This window comes from Epinephelus lanceolatus, chromosome 11, assembly GCF_041903045.1.
Source record: "Epinephelus lanceolatus isolate andai-2023 chromosome 11, ASM4190304v1, whole genome shotgun sequence".
Taxonomy (NCBI): domain Eukaryota; kingdom Metazoa; phylum Chordata; class Actinopteri; order Perciformes; family Serranidae; genus Epinephelus; species Epinephelus lanceolatus.
In genome coordinates this window covers 29,117,922-29,140,936 of record NC_135744.1, presented here as the reverse complement: position 1 = coordinate 29,140,936, position 23,015 = coordinate 29,117,922, and the positions used below count along the sequence as shown (strand labels likewise).

Here is a 23,015-nt window from a genome sequence, read left to right as displayed (position 1 = left end):
TATATAGATTTAAAGTATTTACAAGTTTATAGCCATCATTCTTGCTGCAAACAAGAATGGAGAAAATATATTCAAAATACTGTCTTTGATTCAAACTGTAGCCTCTGGGGGTGAAAAATGGTCTTTTAGTACCAAAAACTGCAGTTCCATGAATGACCGCATGATGCTGGCTCCAAAAGCATGTCAATCTCCATAGACTCCCATGTTAAAATGTCCAACTTTACAGCAAACATAAACATGGTTATTTCCTGGTAAATACCTAATTTCCTTCCTGCAATTTTTGTATGGTGCATAATTAAGGGCGTGGTGACTTTGAATGACAAGTGGGTGTTGGTGATGTTGCAAAATGGGTCCCCCTGCCCGTAACTGTTTACTTCCTGATAATAGAGTGCTCCAGGGATGATGTTTTTCTGTAGGCTTAGTCGAAAGCTAGCATCACCCTGGCTCCCTCGTCAAAAAGCCTATGGGATTTTTGCATTTTAATGTTTTTTTAGCCTAAAGAAAATTGCCAGGAGTAAAAGAGCTAACATTAGGCTATTAAAAAAAAACTACACTATGCTCTCAATCTTAACACTGCCTGTGTTTAAGCTGTGTCCAGCGTGATGACGTTTTGTAGTCTCATTTAGCAACGTAGCAACTGCCTTTTTTAAGACACATAAAAGCTTCAAAATTCACAAGTGGGGTGTATATAATGCTGACGTATTTTATGTCCTAGAACTAAACGTAAAAGTCTCCTAAACTTGTGTTAACCACAGATATTATTTTAAGCATCTAATCAAAAATCCATTGACTTTGAGACAAGCAAACAGAGGGCGCTAAAACGCTAACTCATTTCCGGGTTTTGGGAGTTAGTAGCTTTCGCTCTATCAGTTACTTTTTGGTGGTAAATGAAAGTTAATTGTATGTTTTGGTAGTCTAAGACGCCTTGACCCCTTGTAATCAAAGGCCCAAAGGATTTGTATATTTAGTTTTCTGGAAAGTACATTTTGTTTCAATGGTTTCAGGCCTGTGTTTCGCTAGCTAAAACCTAGCATTAGCATTAATATTGTAACAACCTTCTCTATATTGTATGTATGACCCTCTTGAGTGGCCGTAGGGCGGAAAAGGTTTTGGGGTGACATTCCGTTGTTTTGGGTGGCTAAAGCAAATGTGAAAGATTTGGTGTGAAGAAAATGAATGAAAAGCGGTTGAAGTTGAAGCTGTTACACCGTCTTCCGTCCCGTTTATTGTTTTATTAATTATTCAGTTAGGCGAACCTAGAACGCTCGGCTATCACCGTTAGCCACAGTTAACCAAGCTAGCCATGCTAACCAAGATAGCAGCTAGCGTCCTCCAATAAAGTCACTCCTGGCTCCAAAAAAAACAAGATGGTGATGGTCATAATGCCAACTTGAGGCTTCAAAATGGGAGTCCACAAACCAGTTCATACAGTCTGTGGTTTGAATATGTACGACAGACAGCAGTTGGTTAGCCTAGGCTAAGCACCTGTCACAATTATGACATCACATCTTTACATAGTGGGATGCAAAACGCCAACCTCAACGACCAGATGTAGGATATTACTCTTTTTTTTTATTTTGAAAAGTCGTACCGGAAATCAATTGCATGTCGACGTGCTTGACAGTGATCCGCGCGCTCCCACTCCCTCCAGCTCCAGCAGCCTAGGAGGCGCACAGAGTAAAGTGGTCGTGTTTACTCTGTCTCTCTGCGTCTTCGCCATCAGTTTCTGTGCAGAAGATGTGACTGGGATTGATTTTGGATGCACGTGACTGGCGGTCATCGTTTTTTCCTTTCCTTTGCTGCGACGGAGTGATGCAGACTGGAAAGGATCGAATTTGGAATAAAACTTGGGTTGCGCGCCGGCATGGCACGTCAGGCGTTTCAGCGCTTGCATAGAGGCCGTTTCTTTCTGTCATGGTGTCAACACCCGCGGTGAGTTCGCCTGGAGCACTATGGAGGGGAGAAAGACACTTTTCTTCTGTCTTCTCTTCGCAGCGCAGCTCTGCCTGAGCTCAACACAAGTCCTCAGAATCGGTGAGCGCAACAGCTGTTTACGCACGGTGGTGTTGGCGTTTCCTTGCGTGTCTGAGTTGAACCAAGAGTGCTGCATGTGGGTTTGAGAGCATCTGTGTGCCTACTTAAAGTGTCTACTTTATTATGACCTTTAAGTTTGTTTAATGTTTCCCTCCATTTGCTATCACAGTATTTTGTGCTCATGGAAGTGATTATGGAATTCCTTCTTTTCCTTGTTATCTTGGTTATACTGTCAGTGACAATGTGTCAGAACAGAGGAGAAGGTTACATTAAAAGACAAAATACACTTTGGCACTTTCCCCTGCTGGTTAATTGGAGATAACACCTATCAGTCCGTATTGAGTCCACAAATTCAATTACTATGCAGAAAGCAAAGGTCGTCACAATAGGCAGAAATTAATTTGAAATCAAATAGAGCTAAAATGTGTGCAGGATTCCTCTGAGCTGATAACTAAAATGTCCACCTTTATCAGTTCATCATCTTGAATAGACAGTGTCTTGCTGGTAATCATAATTTTGTCAAAATGTCTTCAAAAATGCCACAGATAAAGGGGAAGTTTTTCTGTATGATGCAGAGATTCTGAACTTTCAGCATACTTTGCAGTCAAAGGGTTTGTTTGAAACTCACACGGTATCTTTGAAAGTTTAATTTTCAATCTAATTCCAAGTTTAGAGGACTACATGTGCTTATTGCTGCGCACACATCCAGACACACAAACAGCTGAAGTAATAGATTATTGATTCCTCCCTGTATACTCTTCTGGCCACCAGATGCACCTGTTTGGGCTTTTTTTAAAATTCAAAATACTGTACGTCCTCTAGCTTCTGATCTTCACAAACAGCTGAAACCTATCCATCACTGAGATGGATGTAACGTAACCAGCGAGGGCGACGCAATCATCCTCAGCCCTGCTGTCGTAGGCTGTGTAGTGGAGTTAAGAGGAGCGAGAGAACTTCACCTAGACTTGATTAGACAGGAGGAGGCTGGTGAGCGCTGTGGGCTGTGTTCATTATCCAAGTGTCTCACTTTCAGGCTTTGAATCACACCAGAGTCGGATTGTAATATGTGGATGTAATTGGCTGAATAAATGGGGAATTGGTGTCATCGCCACCTGTTCCTAACTTGGAGAGGCACAGGCTGGAGGGGGTTCACATGCAGTACTGGTCCTGGATCAGATAACATGCAGAAACACTGTACAGATAGGGAGATATTCAGAGACACATTTCAACATGAACATTTCTTTTCACTGGAATTTTTGCATTTTGAGGTTGTAGTTTATCATGTTTGACAAGATACAGTAATGTATCTGATAATGAAGGTGGACCTTTAGTATATCAGCATGTACTATTTATAATACCACATCATTGAGCATTAAAGATTTGATTTTTCATTAGTGTTTTACAAATGAAAGTCCGGTCATTGAAATTATTGCGGCTTCCAGGTTGTGAGCCTACGTTGAGGTGAAGAATCCTTTCCTTTTGACGGAACAGCTTTCCGTTTTAGCTCGGAGGATCAGGAGGGCAAACAGTCTGTGGGTGGGGTTTCTGATAAACTGAAGATCCCCTCCATATATATTTGAAGACATATAAGTATACTCTGTTTTGAGTAATAATTTGGGTCTGACTTTTTTAATGAATTTTCCACTAAACAGTTCAATTAACTTGTTAAGAGGTATGCAATTTCTCCCTCATTGAAAATCCAGAATCTATGAATATGCAGATTTTTCTTGTTTCATTGTACCTTTGGTTATGTTTTGATATGTGATCCTGCATCTGAAAATAAAAGGGTTAAAAAATATCTAAATGCTGGACTCTTGTCCTCTGTACTTCACTGAGGTTTAAAGTGAGTGTGGAAGAAATCTTTTTGCTGAAGAAGTTTCAGGTCCAATTTGAAGGAGGAAAATCTTTACAGCTTTAGAGACAATACAGATGATTATGGATTTTAAACAATCTGTTGTCTGTGATGATAACCAAGTGGTGAGCAGAGTAACAATAGAAAAATACACATCTTGGCTCACTAAGCCAAATTAACACCAAGGTATTAATTGTAACTGCAGAAAATGAAAAATGGGAGCATCAGAGATTCTGGATCACATTTAGTTCCTGCAAACTCCACCTAATTCAGAATTCACAACATAAAAAATAAACTAAAAGATATGAAATTTTCCTCTATATGAGCAGAGGGAAACTTTCCCCTTCAGTGGATTCATGTTAAAACAGTCTTCTGGTGTCTAATCTCTATAAACACATCCTGCATATGAATGCAGAATCTGTAGGCAACAGAGCAAGATTTTGGTATTGAAAGTGCTCTGGTTTCAGTTTGAAGTCCGTTTGTAGTCCAGGTAATATTGACCAGTAATGTTTGAACAAGGTTTGGTTGTATGCAGGTAAACAATTTGTGTGGAAAGCATTGGCCAAAATGCCATCTCGGATGCTACTGGCTATCATCTGATTAGGATTAACCTTCTTTGGAATTAATTTATCTGCATTCATATGCAGATATGTTTATAAATCATCATCAGACCGATAGCTGGTGGTTTCCAAGATCGCTTATCGGACTGTAAACAATGACCAGCACACGGGAGATGAAGTCTTGTCCCGGATATCCGTTATCTAGATATCCGAGGGCTATGCCGGAACCCATGAAATATTAGCCGTTGCCCTAAGGGGCTAAATGTTATCAGACCAATAGCTGATGGGTTGCGAGATTGTCTAGTGTCAAACTCGCATGCGACATTTTGCACAGTGAAGGTCACAAATTTAAGTGCATATGAGTAGCAATAAGCAAAAACACATCATTAAGTGGAGGAGGACTTTAAAAGACCTTGCTATAAGGACAAAGGTTAGGCTACACTGCATTACAGAGGATAGACACCAGACAAATGGCTCACAACCTGCCAACCAAATTTAAACATGTTTCACAGAACTTAACTATATATCTGCCTATTACTTACTCAAAAAGCATTACTGCCACCTTTGTGTTAACACACTAAGCAGGACATTAATATCAACTTCCACATAAGAGTCCAAGCGGCACTCGGTTTTTGAGGCTGTTAAGAAAAAGAAAATTGAATGATAATGTCGGCTGCTGGGATGTAAGAGTTCTTTTATAGGCTATACATCTTGATAAGACCTTGATTTACACTCGCCTAGGTGTTAGATCTCTTTTTAGCATGGGTAGCATTTTGTTCATTTTATCTGGTGAAGTCAACAGATGCACATGCAGAGGGATTCTGATCTGGAGTTTAGCTCTGGGTTACACATTAATATTCAAGACCATTCAAGACCAGTAAGTTCAGCTTTGATGGTTCAGCTCAGACCCCCTTTAACAACACAAGTCTTAAATTTTACACGACTGTAAAAGATTTCAATTCATAGACTACCAGTGTCTCTGTGTGTGTGCATGTTAATGTATTTGAGACAGTGAGAGAAATCGCAGAAGTTGGCTCCAGGTGTCGCTTTCTGTTAGCTCGAAGTGAAGCTGGAGGCTGTAACCTACATTTATAAAGAGCGTACCTGCTTAATTTTATTCATTAGTTCCTCTCTCTCCAACAACTGGCCATTAGGAAAACAAATTAATCTCTCCTCAGCCAAATTGCCAGAGTTTTGAAAGTTGGCCTACACAAATATACTGGGGAGCTGGCTACCTCGGTGGTGTGATCATTCATCACGTTGGCAGAAACCCAGGACTTTTGGTTGTGAGAAAGGAGAGGGCGCTGTAGTTTGTCATGGGATTGCATTGATAACATTCCATTTGTACGTATTGATCCTGAGGCTTTTCTTTTGACGTGCAGATTGAGTTCAGGATGGCGAGCGAAACACACATCCTTGCCTTCTTTTTCTTTGGCCAATTCAGCTGCTCAAAACAAATGATTTTGGAACCCGAGAGAGAGATTCAATCTGAGGGAAAGCTGTGTTTTCTTTGCCAGCGTGATTGCAACTGCAGCACCTACTGCTTTGATGGTACAAAACCAGTGCCCAAAATGGCAAACAGCAGCCAATAACTCTAGTTCTTAAATAGTAAGCTGGTAAAATTCTGACAAAGTGTTACGACTGAGGCTAATTGTTTTGTGCTGAATAAGCACTGCCATTGATTTCTGGACCAAAAGCATCATATGAGCTTTTGTGTGAAATTATTTTTTCTGCACACCACTCTCACCTATTAAAGTGCTTGCTGGCTGTGTTGTAGGACATGTTGACTTTATGATACCACTCAGAGTCTTTTTGGTGCCCTTACAGTCATTTTCTGTCTGTCTGTCTTTTTTCTCGTTTTCTCCTCTAATGTGTCACCGTCACCCATTCGTGCGACTCTCTTGATTTGTTGTTGGGAACAAAATGTTTCCCCCGTGTTTTCTCAGCCAGGGTGCAGTCAGTGAAATGTCAGTCATTCACTTTGACACCTGAGACCCCTCTTTTCCTCCCCTCCCAGATGCATTTCCTCCTGCCTGTAGCTATAGTGCACAACAGTCCTCTGTTTTCAGAGAGACACAGATGGCAGTAGTTTCTGTCACTGTCAGCAAAAAACAGGAGAACACTCTTGTCCAGCTCAGTGATCTTCCAGAGCTGCTGCAAAGATGCGCACTTCTTCTGTCTCAGGTACTGAGAGTCATTTTGATGTATAACTGCCTGCCACTGAAATGTAGTGCTAAATAAAAGATGACTCAGCGACAGCACGCATTTTGGTGATCACCATCTGGAGGTCAAAGAGATGACAAAGAAATGATTTTTTTCCCGCACAAACTTTGTCCCCTCTCTTTTGTTGAAAATGTGAAATTCAGTGGAACATGGTTTACAGTAATTAGTGATGTAAAGCCTGCATGCTAATCTACCGTAATGGCACTTAATCATCCACAATCATTCCATTTCCAAATCAGCAATGTGTAAATTTAGCTTTTCCTCAAACTCTGGCAGCCTGATAGTTTTAATGATGAAAAAGTGGTACGAGACAACAACAGCGCCTTGTATCCAGATTGCAGCAGGGTGTTCATAATGTCTCACTAATCTCTATGCAAATAGCAGGTTAGCATCTGCATGTCAAAAATCGTCGTTCAGAAATGACAGATAGAGAATTTAGCAGTGGTTTCACCCCACCAAAACACAAAACTGTAACATCAAAGGTTGGTCTCCAGAGTGTGAACATATTTTTCCCTTTATTGTATCACAGCTTCCCTGTTTCTGTTTTTAACGAAAAAGAAATACTCTAAAACATTGTCCAACAACACAAATCCTACACAAACATTAATCACTGTGGACGCAAATGGAAAAAACTTCGACTTAATGTTTACACTCATCCTCGATTTGACCATAATGAGCCGCCTTGTGTTTTCAGCAGCCTCAGTGCTTCTTGAGTGTGCTTATATTTTATGCAGATAAAATCTACCTGCAAACCCCCAAACGCATGTTAAAAGGCATTTACGGAGTCCTGTGGGTCCTTTGAAACTTTTAATGCCCATTTATGCTGTCTTGTAGGCCAGATGGATGCGTGTTCCTGAGGCAAATTATTCCTCATTATTTTGGGAGCTGAATGAATGCTTTTAGTGCTCTGAGGTACATTAATTCATTTGCATGGAAAAAAACACCTTGTTTAAAAAAAAAGAGAAATTCCATTTTTATGATTGCTGCAGTTACAACCCGCAGTAGAGTTCAAACTGCTCTGCAAGAAGGGATGACACAAGACTAATGTAAAACATAATTATTTGTAATTAAATATCGAAGTGACGGATGGATGGGTTGACATTCTCCGCGCGCACACACACACACACGCACACACAAACAAACAGCTTTATCTCCCCGGTGGGTTGTTGAAGAGATTGATCAGGTCTGCGTGACAGGTTGGCACAAAGCTCAGATTTGTTCTTCAGCTTTTTGTTTTATGTTTTCCTCCCACCGCAGCAGGCGGATAAATCTCTCATCCATCCGTCGTACTGTACCACATATTCACATTTTTATGGCACAGTTTTTCTCCCAGTTACAGCGACATACCTGCTAATCACAGTAACTGCAGTAGAAATGACATTTTTATGTTAATGGACTAATGATTCTTGATTATAATTACTAATTGGCTGCCCTTGCATTACAAGGACTTATTTGTGACACATTTTGAGTGCCTGTGTTCGAGTTTGAATGCATTAGAATCTGTGGCATTTGTTAACAAATTAATGTTCTTTAAGCGTGCACAGGAGATCAGTCAACGCTTCACACATAAGTCATTTTGAGGGAGTGACATGTATCAGCTATTGATCATGATCGCCAAGTCACACAGCCAGACATTAAATCAGGTTGTTAATTTATGTTGTGCACTGTGACTGAGTTCTGCTCATCTTCACACAGCACGTGGAGCTCATCAGGCTGCACTACCTGTACAGTACTTGACCAACAGTTGTTACCAAGCTCACACAAAATACCGTTACCCCCTCTGCCTCCTGTATTATATCATCTTGTTATATGTAAGCAACAATTATCTCAGCTGAATTAATCGTCCACCTGTTGGGACCGCCTAATGATTCAGGATGCATCAAACGACTCCACTGGATCTTTATCACTGCCTGTTTGTGGAAATGAGAAACTGGGATGTGTTTCAAACAACAGGCAATTTAGGGGGGGACGCCATACCCCTTGTTAGCAAAATGCATCCTCCTTGTTAATCTGCCACCCCTCTCCAACTGCTGAGTCCAGACCATAGACTGTATAAACAGGACTTAGATGCTGTCTTATCTGGCCGTGGATATATAAATGATAAATTAGTGAAAGTCATTAATTTCTTAAGGGGGTGTTAGGATTAGGGGGTCCTGCTCTACTGTGCTGTGATTTGTACTAACCCTAACTGTCGAACTAGCTAATCACAGCATAGTAGGGCAAGACTAGGCATAACACTCTTGGGGAAAAAATAATGTGATTACCCACTGACTTCCAGGGTTTTTCCTGGCTCAAAAATGAGGCAAAGGTGGTACCATCCTGATTATGTGTACCATTCCTTCAGCTGGCTCAAGGAAACTCTTTTTACAGTCAACATCGTTTAGGAGTTATAATAATTGATTTATAACTGATTGGAAATAAACTAGTTATTAATAAATTGTGGTCTAATCGTTACAAGGATAGTCAGTAGTGTCTATAATGTGAATTCCTGGATATTAAATATTCATTTTCTGTTGTGGTGCCAGTGATATTTGTAGTGTACTGAAGTAGCAAATCACATAACCTGGATAAGATATGTTTGAGACTGAATAGTGTCCAAAAATAAAGGACCACTTACAGGAGTACAAACCCTGATGTACTCAAGTGCCACAGTTTTCAGTTGGGCTGAGTGTCAAACCTTAATTCTTTGTTGGGCTCAAACACTAAAAGCTGGTTTGGTAGTCATCTTCATTTCAAAGATCTTGGGCTTCCTTTATTAAATGAATGAAAGGTTTTACAGTTTATGTTTAGCACATTCATTTTTGTATCGATGCCAAAACTCAGTAATCCTAACCATATTTCAATTAGGAGAGACAGAAGAATGAAGGAAACAAATATGAGTGCACAGATGCTGATTAAGATTTAACAGAAGTCTTTGGCGTTTGGACACCAGAGGGAGATATTTTGTGATCGAGGGACATCTGAGCTGCAGCAGGATAAATCCCCCCATGGAGTCCAGACACTGGTGGTGGTGGTGGCTGATGAGTCTGAGGCTGCTGACTGCTGAGGCATATGAGGCTGATGAATCTATAAAGACTAGGTGGTGATGGGGAGGTGGAGGGCACGCATGTCTGTCGCAAGAAAGAGCTACGGCAGAGAAAGAACCATATTTAAAATGAGGAGCGGTAAGATGATAGACTGACAGAGAAGCTGCTGCTGTGCTATGTGTTGCTCTGCTATTGGTTGATTGTGAATCAGGTGAAAACAGCTGTTGACTCAATTGACAGACCCAGACACCTAGAGATAGTGAGTGAGCATGCGTGCGAGGAGTGAACGGCAGGGTGAGAAAGAAACTTGCAGCCTGAGCATGAAAAGTATTGTCTTCCTGACTGACCTTTCGCTAGAGCTTCATTAGTATTAGGTCAAAGTGATTAGGGTGAAATCAAATATCAGGGTATTTTGACTAACTACCTTGATATCAATATTGTATTGTATTGTATTGGTGCTTTCACAGAATGTTTACACAGTAAGATTTTTGATAAAATCACCAGAAATGTGGATGTAACGGTTAAGTGGCAAATAATGGAGCGGCTAGAGCAGTCTGGTAATCTCAGAAAATGACATCACTTTACTGTATAACAGCCTTTAAAACCAAGAAACAACAACACAAGATATTATGATGTCCAAAATTGAAGACAATATCTAGTCTCATTTCACAATATCGTTATTATATCAATATTCTGCCAAACTCCAGTTGATAAGTATGACACCAGCCCTGCATCTCAGCCATAATGTAATTGTTTGGATGTGCATAAGTCTAATACCCACTCACTCAGTTAATCCAAAAATGTATGCAGACACATGTCTTTTCTGGGCTTGAGCAAAGCTCAATCTGTGCTTTGCCTGGCCCTCGCAACACCCTTGAGGAATATGGAAACACCCAATACATGCAAACCATTACAGAGCCGTATACACCATATTGTGAGCTATATCATTATGAGCCAATACATCTGGACTGGAGTGAATGAATGTAATGGTACTAAACTGCCTGAGTGCTTCTGAGCAAACCAGACAATCACGACAAGCTTATAGGATTTCTGTTCTTCCACCCTGTTGTTTCTGTTCTGACAAGTAATTTCAGAGTTTGACACTGTATGTTTTTTATAACAGTATAAGCTGGGGAAATCATTGTTATCTTTTGCTCACAATAAGGCTTCAGCAGCTGGAAAAAATAGTACAACAAATAGACCAAATTGTTTCAGTCTGAGCAAACATCTGCAGTATCAGCAAGGGAGTAAAAACTAACCTGAAAAATACAACTATGAGACTGACTATTACATGTCCAATATATATATTTATATATTTTTTTATGGTCCCTGTCTTGACTGATGCGACTTGACTCGCCTTTCAAAAGCCTGTTTTGAACCTCCAAGAGAAGCTCTTAAAGCCTTTTTATTTCCTGCCCTTTCACACTGCAGGAGCAATTACGCTACTTCCATTTCATCTCGCCTTTGAGTCCACATTTCACATCTTCTGCACCCGGATGACAGGATGTTGATGAGGAGTTCCGGGGCAATTTCAGAAGTCTGTCTGAACAGCATTGTTTCTTCAAAGGCTCCTGACAGCTGGTCTATGCAGCGAGTCGTGTGTGGCCTTGGGTCCCCGCATAGTAAAAACTCAGAACAGTGGAGGAGCCGCTCTGTATTACTTTCTCTCCACTTTGAGACACAAAGTGTAGAAAATATATTTTATCTCTCTAAGAAAAAATTACGATTGTTCATCTTTGAGCACTTAATATTCGTCTTTATTTGCATGCTCCTGTGGGAACTCCAAATTAATTCTCTGCTCATTGCAGGTGTATTCATCCATTTTTTGTGTTTGCTTTCCATGTCTAGCCTCTGTGAACGGAGCCTTCATGAAGGGGTTATAAATTGTAACTTTGTCTTTATTAATGGTTAATAAAACTTTGTCTGAACTTTTGGGTTGCAAGCTTGTGACAAATCCCCGACTGGTTAGTTAGTGGTCTTCTGGGGAGATGATCTGAACCAAAATCCTTTTATCACCATCTTATCAACATTTAACTGCAGACTTTGTCATTAAACCCCCTTTCAATGACTTGACATTTTTAACAGCAGGTGAAATGTGTTAGAAAAAGTGAGAAAACCATGAGCATTTGTTAAAGGACTACCACTTTATAACTGCATTAAATAGAAAGAATATGCAACGTGCAGTGGGATTTTTTCCAACCTCATGAACCAAACGTGTTCTTATTAATGTCTCTGCCAATTAAATTACGTAATCGCCATTAATGAAGCTATTATTTCCCACTTTATGAAGGATACTTCATTAGAAAGTGGTTCCTGTAATATCAAAGAAATGAACTCACTTCAGCTGTTCACCAATGCTATTGGGTTTGCTCCTCTGTTGGTAATTTCTTATATTTGATCAAATAAAATCAATTTAATCAGGACAAGTTGTTTTCATGCAGAGTACCTACGTACTTGGATGATTCTAAGCATGTTTGTGCCCTGTTTTGAAGCTGCCTGGGTCTAACAACCACTTGTTGATTCAAATCAGAACTTCAATAATTGGGAGGCATAATTAGCAAATTGTGCAAATTTATTTTCCATGTTGCAAACACTATTCGCACAATTGCTCTCAGAAATGTTTTCACAACACTCAAACAGCTGCCTTTTAAAGCATAATCATTCTTCTCTATTTAATTGAACTTCTTTTTGATCTTGTTAAATGTTATTGACTAAAACTTCAAAATCTGAATTTGGTTTATTGCCAAGCAGGTTTTCACATGAAAGGACTTCGCTTTGGTGTTTTGGTGCTTAGACAAGAAACATCAATATAATATAGAAAATAATATAATAAACATTTTTTAAAATACTAGATATGAACAATGTAATAGTTGACAATAAATGGGCTTGGCAGGAATGTGCAAAAACATATTCTAAGGCAGGGTGTCAAACTCATTTTAGTTCACAGGCCACATATATTCCGATTTGATCACAAGTAGGACGGACCAGTAAAACCATTGCATAATATCCCTTAAATAACAAACACCTCCATTTTTTCTTTCAAGAAATACATTTTAAAGACACTAATCTATTTACAAAACAGATGACAAACAGCCTGTGATGTCATCAGAAGAATAAATGCAATTTTAACAATGTTTCTCAGTTTTCCCACATTCAGTCAGTGGATACTCACTGTCATTACCACATGTGCATATTTGGGTACATTTCCGCTCCTGTGTAGTAATCCTGACGTCATCACACCAAACTAAAATGAAAGAAAAGAACTCTATTTTGGTTGTGGTGGAAAAGCCTCTGAAGCACCATTTTACATGGGGAAAAAAAGCTATTCAGTCTTTATCTTGCTCCTGAAACCTGGCACCTCTTAGCTTTCACAAGTGCATCACTATGAGGTGGGCAAGGTCATCCAGTGAGCCAGATTTGACCCTTTGGTGGGCCGGTTCTGTTCTCTGGGCCGTATATTTTACACCCCTGTTCTAAGATGAAAAGTATTAAGAATTAAAAGAAAATGCAATGTAGAGAGATACAGACCCAAAGATTTTGCTTTACTTTTATGTCCCACTCATTAAAGGATAACTTTGGTATTTTTCAACCTGGGCCCTATTTCCCCATGTGTATGTGTGCATATGATTCATAGGTACAACTCGTTTTAAAATTGGTTCAGTATTGAGGGAGGCAGCCACGAGGTAGATATGGGGGCAAATGCATCCCGTATAAGTTTGTGCATTAAAAGTGCTTTTTTTCACCACTGACCGGTTCAGATCGCCAGTGCTATCTCTGTAAATAGCATACTAAGCGTTTCGAACATTGTTTATATAACATTACCTCCACTGTGTCTGTAGCTCTCTCTACTCGTGGGACAGACGTTTTCTTGAAGAAGAGGTGTTTCGGGATTGGATGTCTTCTTTTCTTCGGCTGGCAGTAGTCATCTTGGGAGAAGTGAGCACTGCAGACCTGATGGTCTGCAAGGCGCAGTGTCCGGACAGGAGTGTTAGCATCCATTTGTAGCACAACTAGCCACAACTTCAGCATCTCGCCGTCCGACAAAGGCAGCCTATGAAAGCTGTACAGGGTGTTGCGCGACATCCTGTTCTTGCAATTCGGATAAACACAAACACGAGCCATTGTTTTCAATCGATGCAGTAAAACTCTCAACTGTACTCCGGGACAACCAGCGCCACTCTGAGCAGCGTTCAGCATGGCTCCTCTGTTTTCTTCCGGCAACAAGCAAAGCTCTTGCGAGATGATGTCACACACAGCCGGGAGGAGGTGAAGGGTAAGGGAAACGCTTAGTATGCTATTTACAGAGATAGCACTGGCCTGAACCGGTCAGTGGCGAAAAAAGCACTTTTAATGCGCAAACTTAAACGGGACGCATTTGCCCCCATATCTACCTCAATACTGAATCAATTTTAAAACGAGTTGTACCTATGAATCATACGCACAAATACACATGGGGAAATAGGGCCCAGGTTGAAAAATACCAAAGTTATCCTTTAATCTGTCATCATGAGTTTTCAGTATCCAGTTAAGCATAGTTCCATCAACAGTACAGCTGCCTGTTGGCTAAATGAGTACAGTCATGTCTATTATGGTGCTAACCTGCTAACTCTGTGGCTGAGTCATGTTAGCGTAATAATAGTAATAAAATATATTTATTAATCCCAGAGGGAAAATTCAATTTTTTTCACTGTTACATTAAATTCAAATTAAGTAATTGATTATTTGCAGCCTCAATTAATAAAAAAAGTTTGTTGCATGAGCTCTCATCATATGACCTGCTGTTCATGCGTCCAAACTGCCAAACAGGAAGTAAGAGCTTCCAATAGGCTTTAAAGAGGGAACTCAGACTGTACAAAGGTTTTCATTGCTGAAAGGAATATGCTTTTTAAGTACTGTATTGTCAGTGCTATGGTGTTAGGACAATTTGAATAATGATTTCTTTTCTTGATGTCTTTATTTATTATGGGCTAACTTGACTGGTTTGTCTGTAGCAGGAGCTTCCTTTTTAAAAGCAAGGGGTAGAGGCTTCTGAAAAGTGCTTCCTAATTGGCGTTAAAGTTGATTCAATTTAGGTGCACACCTGCTGGATCCTTGCTCTCAGTAGCCATGGGCTCGACCTAACTTTTCTGTTGCTGACTAATGGATCTTGTTTCATTCTTTTGAAAAGTTTTAAAGTTTTTTTTTTTTTTCATTTTTGTACATAGTTTTGTTTTCACAGCCTCACCAAAACCAGCATGAACTGCTTGTGGGTTCACTTCAAATAAGAAGAACACTCAAGGCCTCAGTGTATTCTCCCCTCTGAACAATCCTAACAATGATATTGTAAGATGCTTTGGAAGCACTGTCTTGCTTTGTTGCACCGTATGGTGGGTTTTGAAATGCTTTCATTTTAACCAAAGGTGGCAGAATTTCTCAACCCACACGGGAGCACAAAATCCATCAATTTAATCTCTGTTATCACCGGACTGCAGTGACAGTGTCTTTGTCTCTGTCCTCAATCTCCATGTGCAGGTGGTATTTTTGAGACCCGGGAGAGTGAGTTAGTGAGTATGGACGAGCTGGCGTTCAAGTTTGCTGTAAATAACATAAACCGCAACAAGACCCTGATGCCCAACACTACTCTCACCTACGACATTCAGAGGATCAATCTCTTTGATGGATTCGAGGCTTCCAGAAGAGGTAGGAAATGAACACGTAGCTCTGTGAGGCTTCAGAAATTACCTGTTATTACTGTAAGAGATGACAACATAATAGCCTAAATCATTCATGTGTCCTTTCTGGGCAGGAAGTGCTCTGAAATAATTAGCAGCTTCATCACAAAAGGAAAATAAGAACTTTTTAAAGGGATACTTTGGTTTGAGGGTTATTTACTGTTTTTCCCTTTTATCCAAAGTGGAACAAATTATAGATGTATCTTAATGTATCTGCATGCAGTTTGTAGGTTTGTTGAATCAATAGGATTAGCATAACCTGGCTTAATTACTGGATACAGGGGATTGATAGCATCTCTTAAAGGTACGGAAATGCACAACCTTCAAATTCCCGAAACAGGGATGTATTTATGTAATTAAGTTTCTAATTGCATAAACAAAACATTAAACCCTAACTACTGAAAAAAATATGTTCTTTATATACCACTGAGGGCAACTAATGATTAGTGTCACCATTTAACTCTACCAACTTAGGCTAGCAGTGTGTGCTTGTCTATCTTTGGGTAAAAAGGAAATACAGTTCCCAAACTTAACAGTCCCTTTAAAAAATATATTATTTAAACATACATAGAAAGTGAAACTGGTTTGCATCAGACTCTGACAAACAGTCTCAACAAACTGTAACAACAACCATCTGATTTTTTACCGCCAGTGTGTGACCAGCTAGCTCTCGGGGTGGTCGCCGTGTTCGGCCCTTCTCACAGCTCCTCGGTCAGTGCTGTTCAGTCGATCTGCAATGCTCTGGAGGTCCCTCACATTCAGACCCGCTGGAAACACCCGTCAGTGGACAACAAAGACACCTTCTTCATCAACCTGTATCCTGAGTACACCGCCATCGCCAGGGCCATCCTGGACGTGGTAACTTTCTTCAAATGGCGGAAGCTGACGGTGGTGTATGAGGACAGCACAGGTAGGTTCCAGTTGTTTTTATCAGTCAGATTGCCACTGTAACTTTTGAAATTGATACAGGGATACGTTAATGTTGAATTTGTGAAGAAACCTTTTCCTGGCATCCAAGTCTCATTTTAGTTGTATGCTCAGTACCTACCAAATTGACAGTTCTTTCCGACAGGTGACTGAATTGAAATTAAACCTATCTATTGAAAAAAAAAATACTTTCACCCTGAAAAACATGGGGGCTGTGTCGATCTGTATATTATTAGTTTTATAATGCAACTCTGGTGAATCTGAATTAACCTTTTAAAACAAAGTCACACAATAACACTAATTAACTAATTGATCAAGGCAATGGCAGACCACCAGCTCCTCTGTTCAGCAAGGTAAAATTACTGTTTTTGTCAGTCGAGTCTGGCTTTGAAGATAACACAGATAATTTTCACTTTCAGGACAGTTGCTTGTTGGAAAGGGCTGTCTGTCAGAGAAGCACTGAGCATATGACTGGATAAATGAGACTTGGATTATTCTGCACAAATTGTGTGAGAGTTTGTAAATGAGTGTTTTGATATAATTTTGCTGTTGTTAAACAGGTTCGCCTATGACTTCAATTCAGTTTATCAGAGAAAGTGTTTGAATTATTTGATAACAGTAATAATAACCATAAATTTTATTTATATAGCACTTTTCACACAAGACATGCAGCACAAGTGCTTTACAATAAGGGCAGTGTAAGCACTGATTATTTCACAGGGACGCTTAAAAAAAGTGATTAAAGACCATAAATCTTAAAATCATAAAGAAATCATAAGATGAAATACAAGATACAAAATTTTTAAAGAGGTACAGTAGCATGTGAAAATCAGAAATGCATTAGGAAAGTCAGAGCTATTTAAAGGCTAAAGTTAATAGATACGTTTTTAGTTTTCTCCTAAAATTATTTGGCGAGTTCGCCTCGCTGATATCTAAATGTAGTGTGTTCCATATCTTTGGGGTGTAATTGACAAAGGCTGCATCCTCAATCTTCCTTCTGTTGCTGGGAACCTCCAGTAAACCAGCAGCAGATGATCGCATTGTTCTCAAAGGCAAATAGTTAACAAGGGAGTTAGCAATGTAGCTTGGTCCCAGCCCATGTAGGGTTTTTTTTTATAAATTCTAAATGTAACAGGAAGCCAGTGCAGGGCAGCTAAGACTGGCCTGATGTGCTCTCTCCTCTTGGTTCTGATTAGTAGCTGAGCTGCAGAGTTTTGAATGAGGCTAGTTTTCCTCCCGGATTCAACATAGCACAAGGTGAATTGATATTTAAATGGTCATTTAAGGGTAAGGTATTCCTTGAAGATGAGGAAAACACCCATTCAATAGCAACTTAATCAACATATTAAAACAGCCAATATCCCACACAGTGTCTTGTCTTGTGATATCAATATTCTAGCCATGTATCACCCAGCTCTACACCTGGAAAAAAAAAATCCCCCTTTTTCTGAATATGTTAATAACTGACTGAAGACTGCATTTTGCTAATGATATTACTGGATATCAACTGTAACACTGTGTGACAAGTAAAGAATGGAGAGGCAGAAGAGGTCAAAAGTGCTGGCTTGTGTTTCCTGGACCTTACAATATATTCATATGTCAAGGTTCTAATTACTCACAAAATTCAATTCCACTGTCTACCTCAGTCACCTTCCTCGTGCTGGCTAGTGAACCCAATCTGTGACAGGGCGCGAGTGCCTCATATCAAACAGTTGCCAGTGCTCCTTCTCTCTGCCTCTTTCACGCTGCAGAGAGCCAAACCACAGTGCTGACGGCCTGAAATCCAGCTGTGTGTCCTGTATAGAGTCCCTGCCCATGACCCAAAGAGTATGAAATGCCGCTGTTGAAATGTCATAGTTTATGGATTTTTTTTTTTTTTTTTACTTTTTATTTTCGATCGTAAATGTATTATCCTGAAATGTCATGCAGACATACACCTGTACAATTACACGCTGTTGTTCACACACATGTACAAGCTACAGGATGTTAGGGTGTGTGCGCAAGCTATACAGCACAGGTGTGTGTTTGCCCTTGATTGTTTTAAAAACAAAGTAGAAGAAGATGCAAGATGCTAAGTTGTGTGTTGTGCAACAGGGTGATGCAGTGAAAAGGATAGGGGTCCAAGTTACCATTACAGCAAGCATATGCCCTGCTGAAGCCTCCTTGACCCTGACCCGTCACCTTCCTGCAGCAGAAGAGGGAAAAACAAATGTTTAAGAATGGATAAATAAAATGTCTGATTGTTATTTTTTGTAGGTCTGATGCGCATGCAGGAGCTGATCAAGGCTCCGGCAAAGTTCAACCTGAAGATCAAGATCCGCCAGCTGACCCCGGGTAACCAAGATGCCCGACCACTGCTTAAGGAACTGAAGAAAGACAAGGAATTTTTCATTCTCTTCGACTGCTCCTATCGTATGGCTTCAGAGCTCCTCAAGCAGGTGTGCATAAAGATTGATCTAAGTGTCTTTACATTAGATTAATTACATTCATACAGATTTTACAATACGTTTAAGTGTCCTTTGGGGGCAACATCTTATTACCTTGCTTATTACGGCTTACATTTGAATGACATTAATGCCATTTAAGGATATGATAATAAAAAGGATGAAATAGCGCTTTCCTTGTCAGAGTCTGAATTGAAATGGACCTCAACTAATTTCCCATCCCATGGATTTGTTACCGTTTAGCTAATTGAACACAGATGGTGAGGTGCGGTAGCTGATGATTTATGAAATGAACAGACATGCTGACAAACGTATTTGTGGCCGTCCTTGTGTGCATCAATTCCCTACATGCCTGATGAAATGAACAGTGAAAGGTCTTTTATCTACATCTCTAGTCCTCACACGTTTTTGTACAACCTCATTTCAAATTTTAGTTCTTGTTATTTTTATCTATATTGCCAATCATTAATGACTTCAAAGGACATAACTTTAATTGGCCTCTTTAGTAAGCCACACATTGTTTCATTTAAAACTAAGGCATGGTGAAATTCATGAATACTTTTGTTCTTATTTATGTATAGTTGCACCCTCTGTTTTGAATGTCATAAAATTAAATAAACGACCAGCCAAATGACTTTGTTATTAGAGATGTGTGTGACTGTAGCTGTAGAACTCATCATATCTGAAATAGGCAATATGGTCTGGCATTTTCTTTTATTACTTTACTTCTTCTCATTTTGCAGCTTTCATCTATGGGAATGATGACGGAGTACTATCATTTCTTCTTCACGACTTTGGTGAGTTAGAAAACTGTAAAAGTTGTTTCATGGGAGATAGCAGACAAGTAAAACCAAGCTCATCTTTTGTGAGCTCATTTGGCCTTCGAGCGGCTGGTCAGATTTACGGAGAATGTTAAAAAATGTCGGTGCGGTTCATCAGTTCACAGTAAAAAGCTGAGAAAGTTACACCCTCAACTAGAGCTTAAATTTCTGTCCTGGTCTTTAACTCTCCATCTCATATAAAACCAAACCGGTACATCCTTTTTTTCCCTCCTGCTCCTCCTCTCTCTCTCTCTCTCTCCTCTGCTACCTTGCAGGATTTGTTTGCCTTGGACTTGGAGCCGTACCGCTACAGCGGGGTCAACATGACGGGCTTCAGACTGCTAAATGTTGATGACCCGTGGGTGGCCTCCACCATGGACAAATGGGCCATGGAAAGACTGCAGGGTCCCAAACAAGAGAGTGGCCTGATGGATGGGATCATGACTGTAAGCCCCTGACTCTTATTTTGCATCACTGAGTACTAACAGTACAAACACCTTCGCAGCTGAGAGCCAATAACGCACATTTGTATGCTGCGTGCGTGTGGTCATTTAATTGTAAATTGCCAGCACCTGCTCAGCTTTAAATCTTTGCAGCTGAATTGTATTTCAGCATCATAAAAATAATATTAAAGCTGTAGTCTTCAGTTTTACATACATACATATAAATATATATATATGATAATAAAATTAAGAAAAAAAAGATGGATAAAGGGTATGGCTGATATTGTAAAATAAAATAAAATAAAATAAAATAGAATAAAATAGATAAAGACAAAGGACAAAAGGTACATGTGATATAGCAAAAACAAAAATCATATTAAAAATAAAAACAGATAGATAAAAGGTGCAGCTGTTATAGTAAAATAAAATTAAAAAGAAATAGATAAATAAAATAAATAAATAGATAAATGGATGAAAGACATAGGACATAAGGTAAATGTGATAAAGTAAAAAAAATTAAATTAAAACAATTAAATAAAAGGCAACAATATGTAATGATAACTTAACAGAAAAGGTAGGCAATAAATCAAATTTCTCCAAAAAGTTCTCTTAGCTTACTAACTTTTTGAGCACATTTCTTAGTGTTTATAATTTCAGAAGAGTCAAATTACTTTCTAAATTCAGTCCTGAAAGATTCAAAGCATGGGTGAGACTTTGAGAACTTGGCTTTATGCATGTGAAATTCCCCCACTAAAATTAAAATGTTGACAGCCTGCTGAACTTTCTAAATTTCTGCCTTCATGGTATAAAATTACATCTTTGGCTTCCAGCTCAACTGAATGATTGGTTTGAGTTTAAAAACATTCCTCAATTTTCTTTCAGAATCCTGATGTGTACTGACATTCAGAAAATAAATGTTTAGTCATGTCCTTTTCATTTTTAACAGCGTTCAGATTTCCTCAGTTATATTTGTTCCGTCATTATATCTACACTTCTCTTATACCATGTTTACTTCTCTGATGACACAGTTTGCCTGAATAAATTCTTAAACTCGTGCTCTGTCCACTTTTTACTATAATTCAGCTGTACATTGAGCATGTGGTGCGAGAGAAAAAATCTCAACGACCTCTTCCTCTCACTGCTTCCTTTGCAGACAGATGCGGCCTTGATGTACGATGCGGTGTTCATGGTTGCCGTGGCGTCGCAGCGGGCCACTCAGATGACCGTCAGCTCCCTGCAGTGCCACCGCCACAAACCCTGGCGCTTCGGGCCACGCTTCATGAACCTTTTCAAAGAGGTCGGTGTCAGATATGGCCATGGATCACAGAGAACTAAAAACCCTGTTACATCAGCAGCATGACTTAAAACACCCCTGTTGCTTTTAGCTTGACCACCATGCATTTTTAATGATGTGTTTTGAAAGTGCTCCTTGAGCTCGAGATCCTTCAAATTTCCCACGTAATGCCTCTGTTGCAGACATGCAATTCACCCAGGCTGGATGTTACTTTGTAGGTCCCTTCTGACAGGCCATGCTTTGCTTCTGAAAGTACACAACATGAAAATGTACGCTATTTATGTACTTATAAGTTAAAAGCATACTGTTTGGCCTGACTGTCAGGCTGGATGCCTACAGACAGAAATGAGGCCTTTGATGCATGAGTGTTTTGATCTCTTAAGTCTTAAATCCAGCAAAGGACCGGTGCCTGCCATGGAGAGGGAACATTCTCATTCAATCCCCTCACTCATATTTTCCTCTTCATGCCCCCCCCATCCTCCTTCTCCTCACCCTCTTCCTCGTTTCTTTGCATGTCAGTGTCTCTCTCCTCATGAGCTCTTTGTTTTGTTTGCCACTGCCCATCCTTTGAAGCATGTGTCCTCCTGCACCATTCATCACAAGATAAGAGCCTTTTTGATTGCAAGAACCAGTAATATGTCTCACACAGCACTCAATTAAAAAACATTTCAGACAAGAGATTGCAGAATATGAGGACACAGCTTTCATTTCAATGGCTGAAATTAAATCCTGGGCACTATAACCTGCGTGTTTTCTCTCCCCTCCAGCTATTATGGTACACAATAGTCATTGAGCTTCTGTGGACAAAATTAACTGAATGCTATTTCGGTGCACATCATTTCACGACAGAAAGCACAGTAAAAGTCAGTAATATCCTGGATTTAAAATGTTGACTCCTTGCAGAAATGTTCATCTCTGTAACCACAGAAGGGTGTCTCTCACATTCAGTTTATGTGTTTTGCTGATATTTCTAAGTCTATTTTGATTGATATTTCTCATTTAACTTATAATGTCTTTGCTGCCAGACATGTTCCTTCGCTTGGAAAATGAAGCAGGAAAACTTACTGTCATGAGGAACTCTTCTTACTTCTAGCTGTCTAAAATTGAAGGGCACCCAGAAAAGATCTATTATTTTCTCAATTTTCACACAGGAAATAAAACTTGCTATTCTTTGCACCATGTCTGTGACTGTATAATAACCTCAATTTTAGCATTTTGACAAATTCCACTTCAAGACTTACTTGTTCTGAAGGGGAAAATGGCTTATAGCAAAACATAAAGTTTATCTTATACCGTATAAGCTGAATTTGGAGAGGATAGCAGTGGCTTGGTGTAACATGGCACCACTCAAGTTTTTATTATATGTTGAGGTATACCTATCTTATTCTCTCTCTGGGTATGGAGCAAAATAAGAAGAGAAACATTTTTTGATTCACCTCTGTGTAAGGTATTAGAAATCATCCAAAATTAGCTGACCTATGCTGCAAACAAACAGTACAAAAACATGTTATGTGTCACATGAAAGAACAGAGCAGGGATACTCAACCTGCTTTGCCTGCTGGCCACTTTGCAAAGTGCCAGAAGACCAGGGGCCAGTGAATAAATAAGCATTAATAATATGTATTCATATATATAATAAATGAATTGCCTGCTTCCAACCTTTTGAAGTTTGCTGTCCTC

General features: G+C 39.6%; 1 protein-coding gene across 3 annotated transcripts in view; it reads left to right on the top strand.

Moving 5' to 3' along the window:
* Positions 1 to 1,657: 1,657 nt before the first annotated feature.
* grik1a (glutamate receptor, ionotropic, kainate 1a) overlaps positions 1,658 to 23,015 on the top strand; it is a 43,521-nt gene continuing 22,163 nt past the window's right edge. For all 3 annotated transcript variants that reach the window (XM_033633936.2, XM_078172475.1, XM_033633934.2), the window contains exons 1-7: positions 1,658 to 2,034; positions 15,207 to 15,374; positions 16,059 to 16,316; positions 18,590 to 18,771; positions 19,521 to 19,574; positions 19,874 to 20,044; positions 21,195 to 21,338. In XM_033633936.2, coding sequence (XP_033489827.1) covers positions 1,953 to 2,034; positions 15,207 to 15,374; positions 16,059 to 16,316; positions 18,590 to 18,771; positions 19,521 to 19,574; positions 19,874 to 20,044; positions 21,195 to 21,338 — 1,059 coding nt within the window. In that variant the 5' untranslated portion in view covers positions 1,658 to 1,952. The remainder of the gene's footprint in view (positions 2,035 to 15,206; positions 15,375 to 16,058; positions 16,317 to 18,589; positions 18,772 to 19,520; positions 19,575 to 19,873; positions 20,045 to 21,194; positions 21,339 to 23,015) is intronic.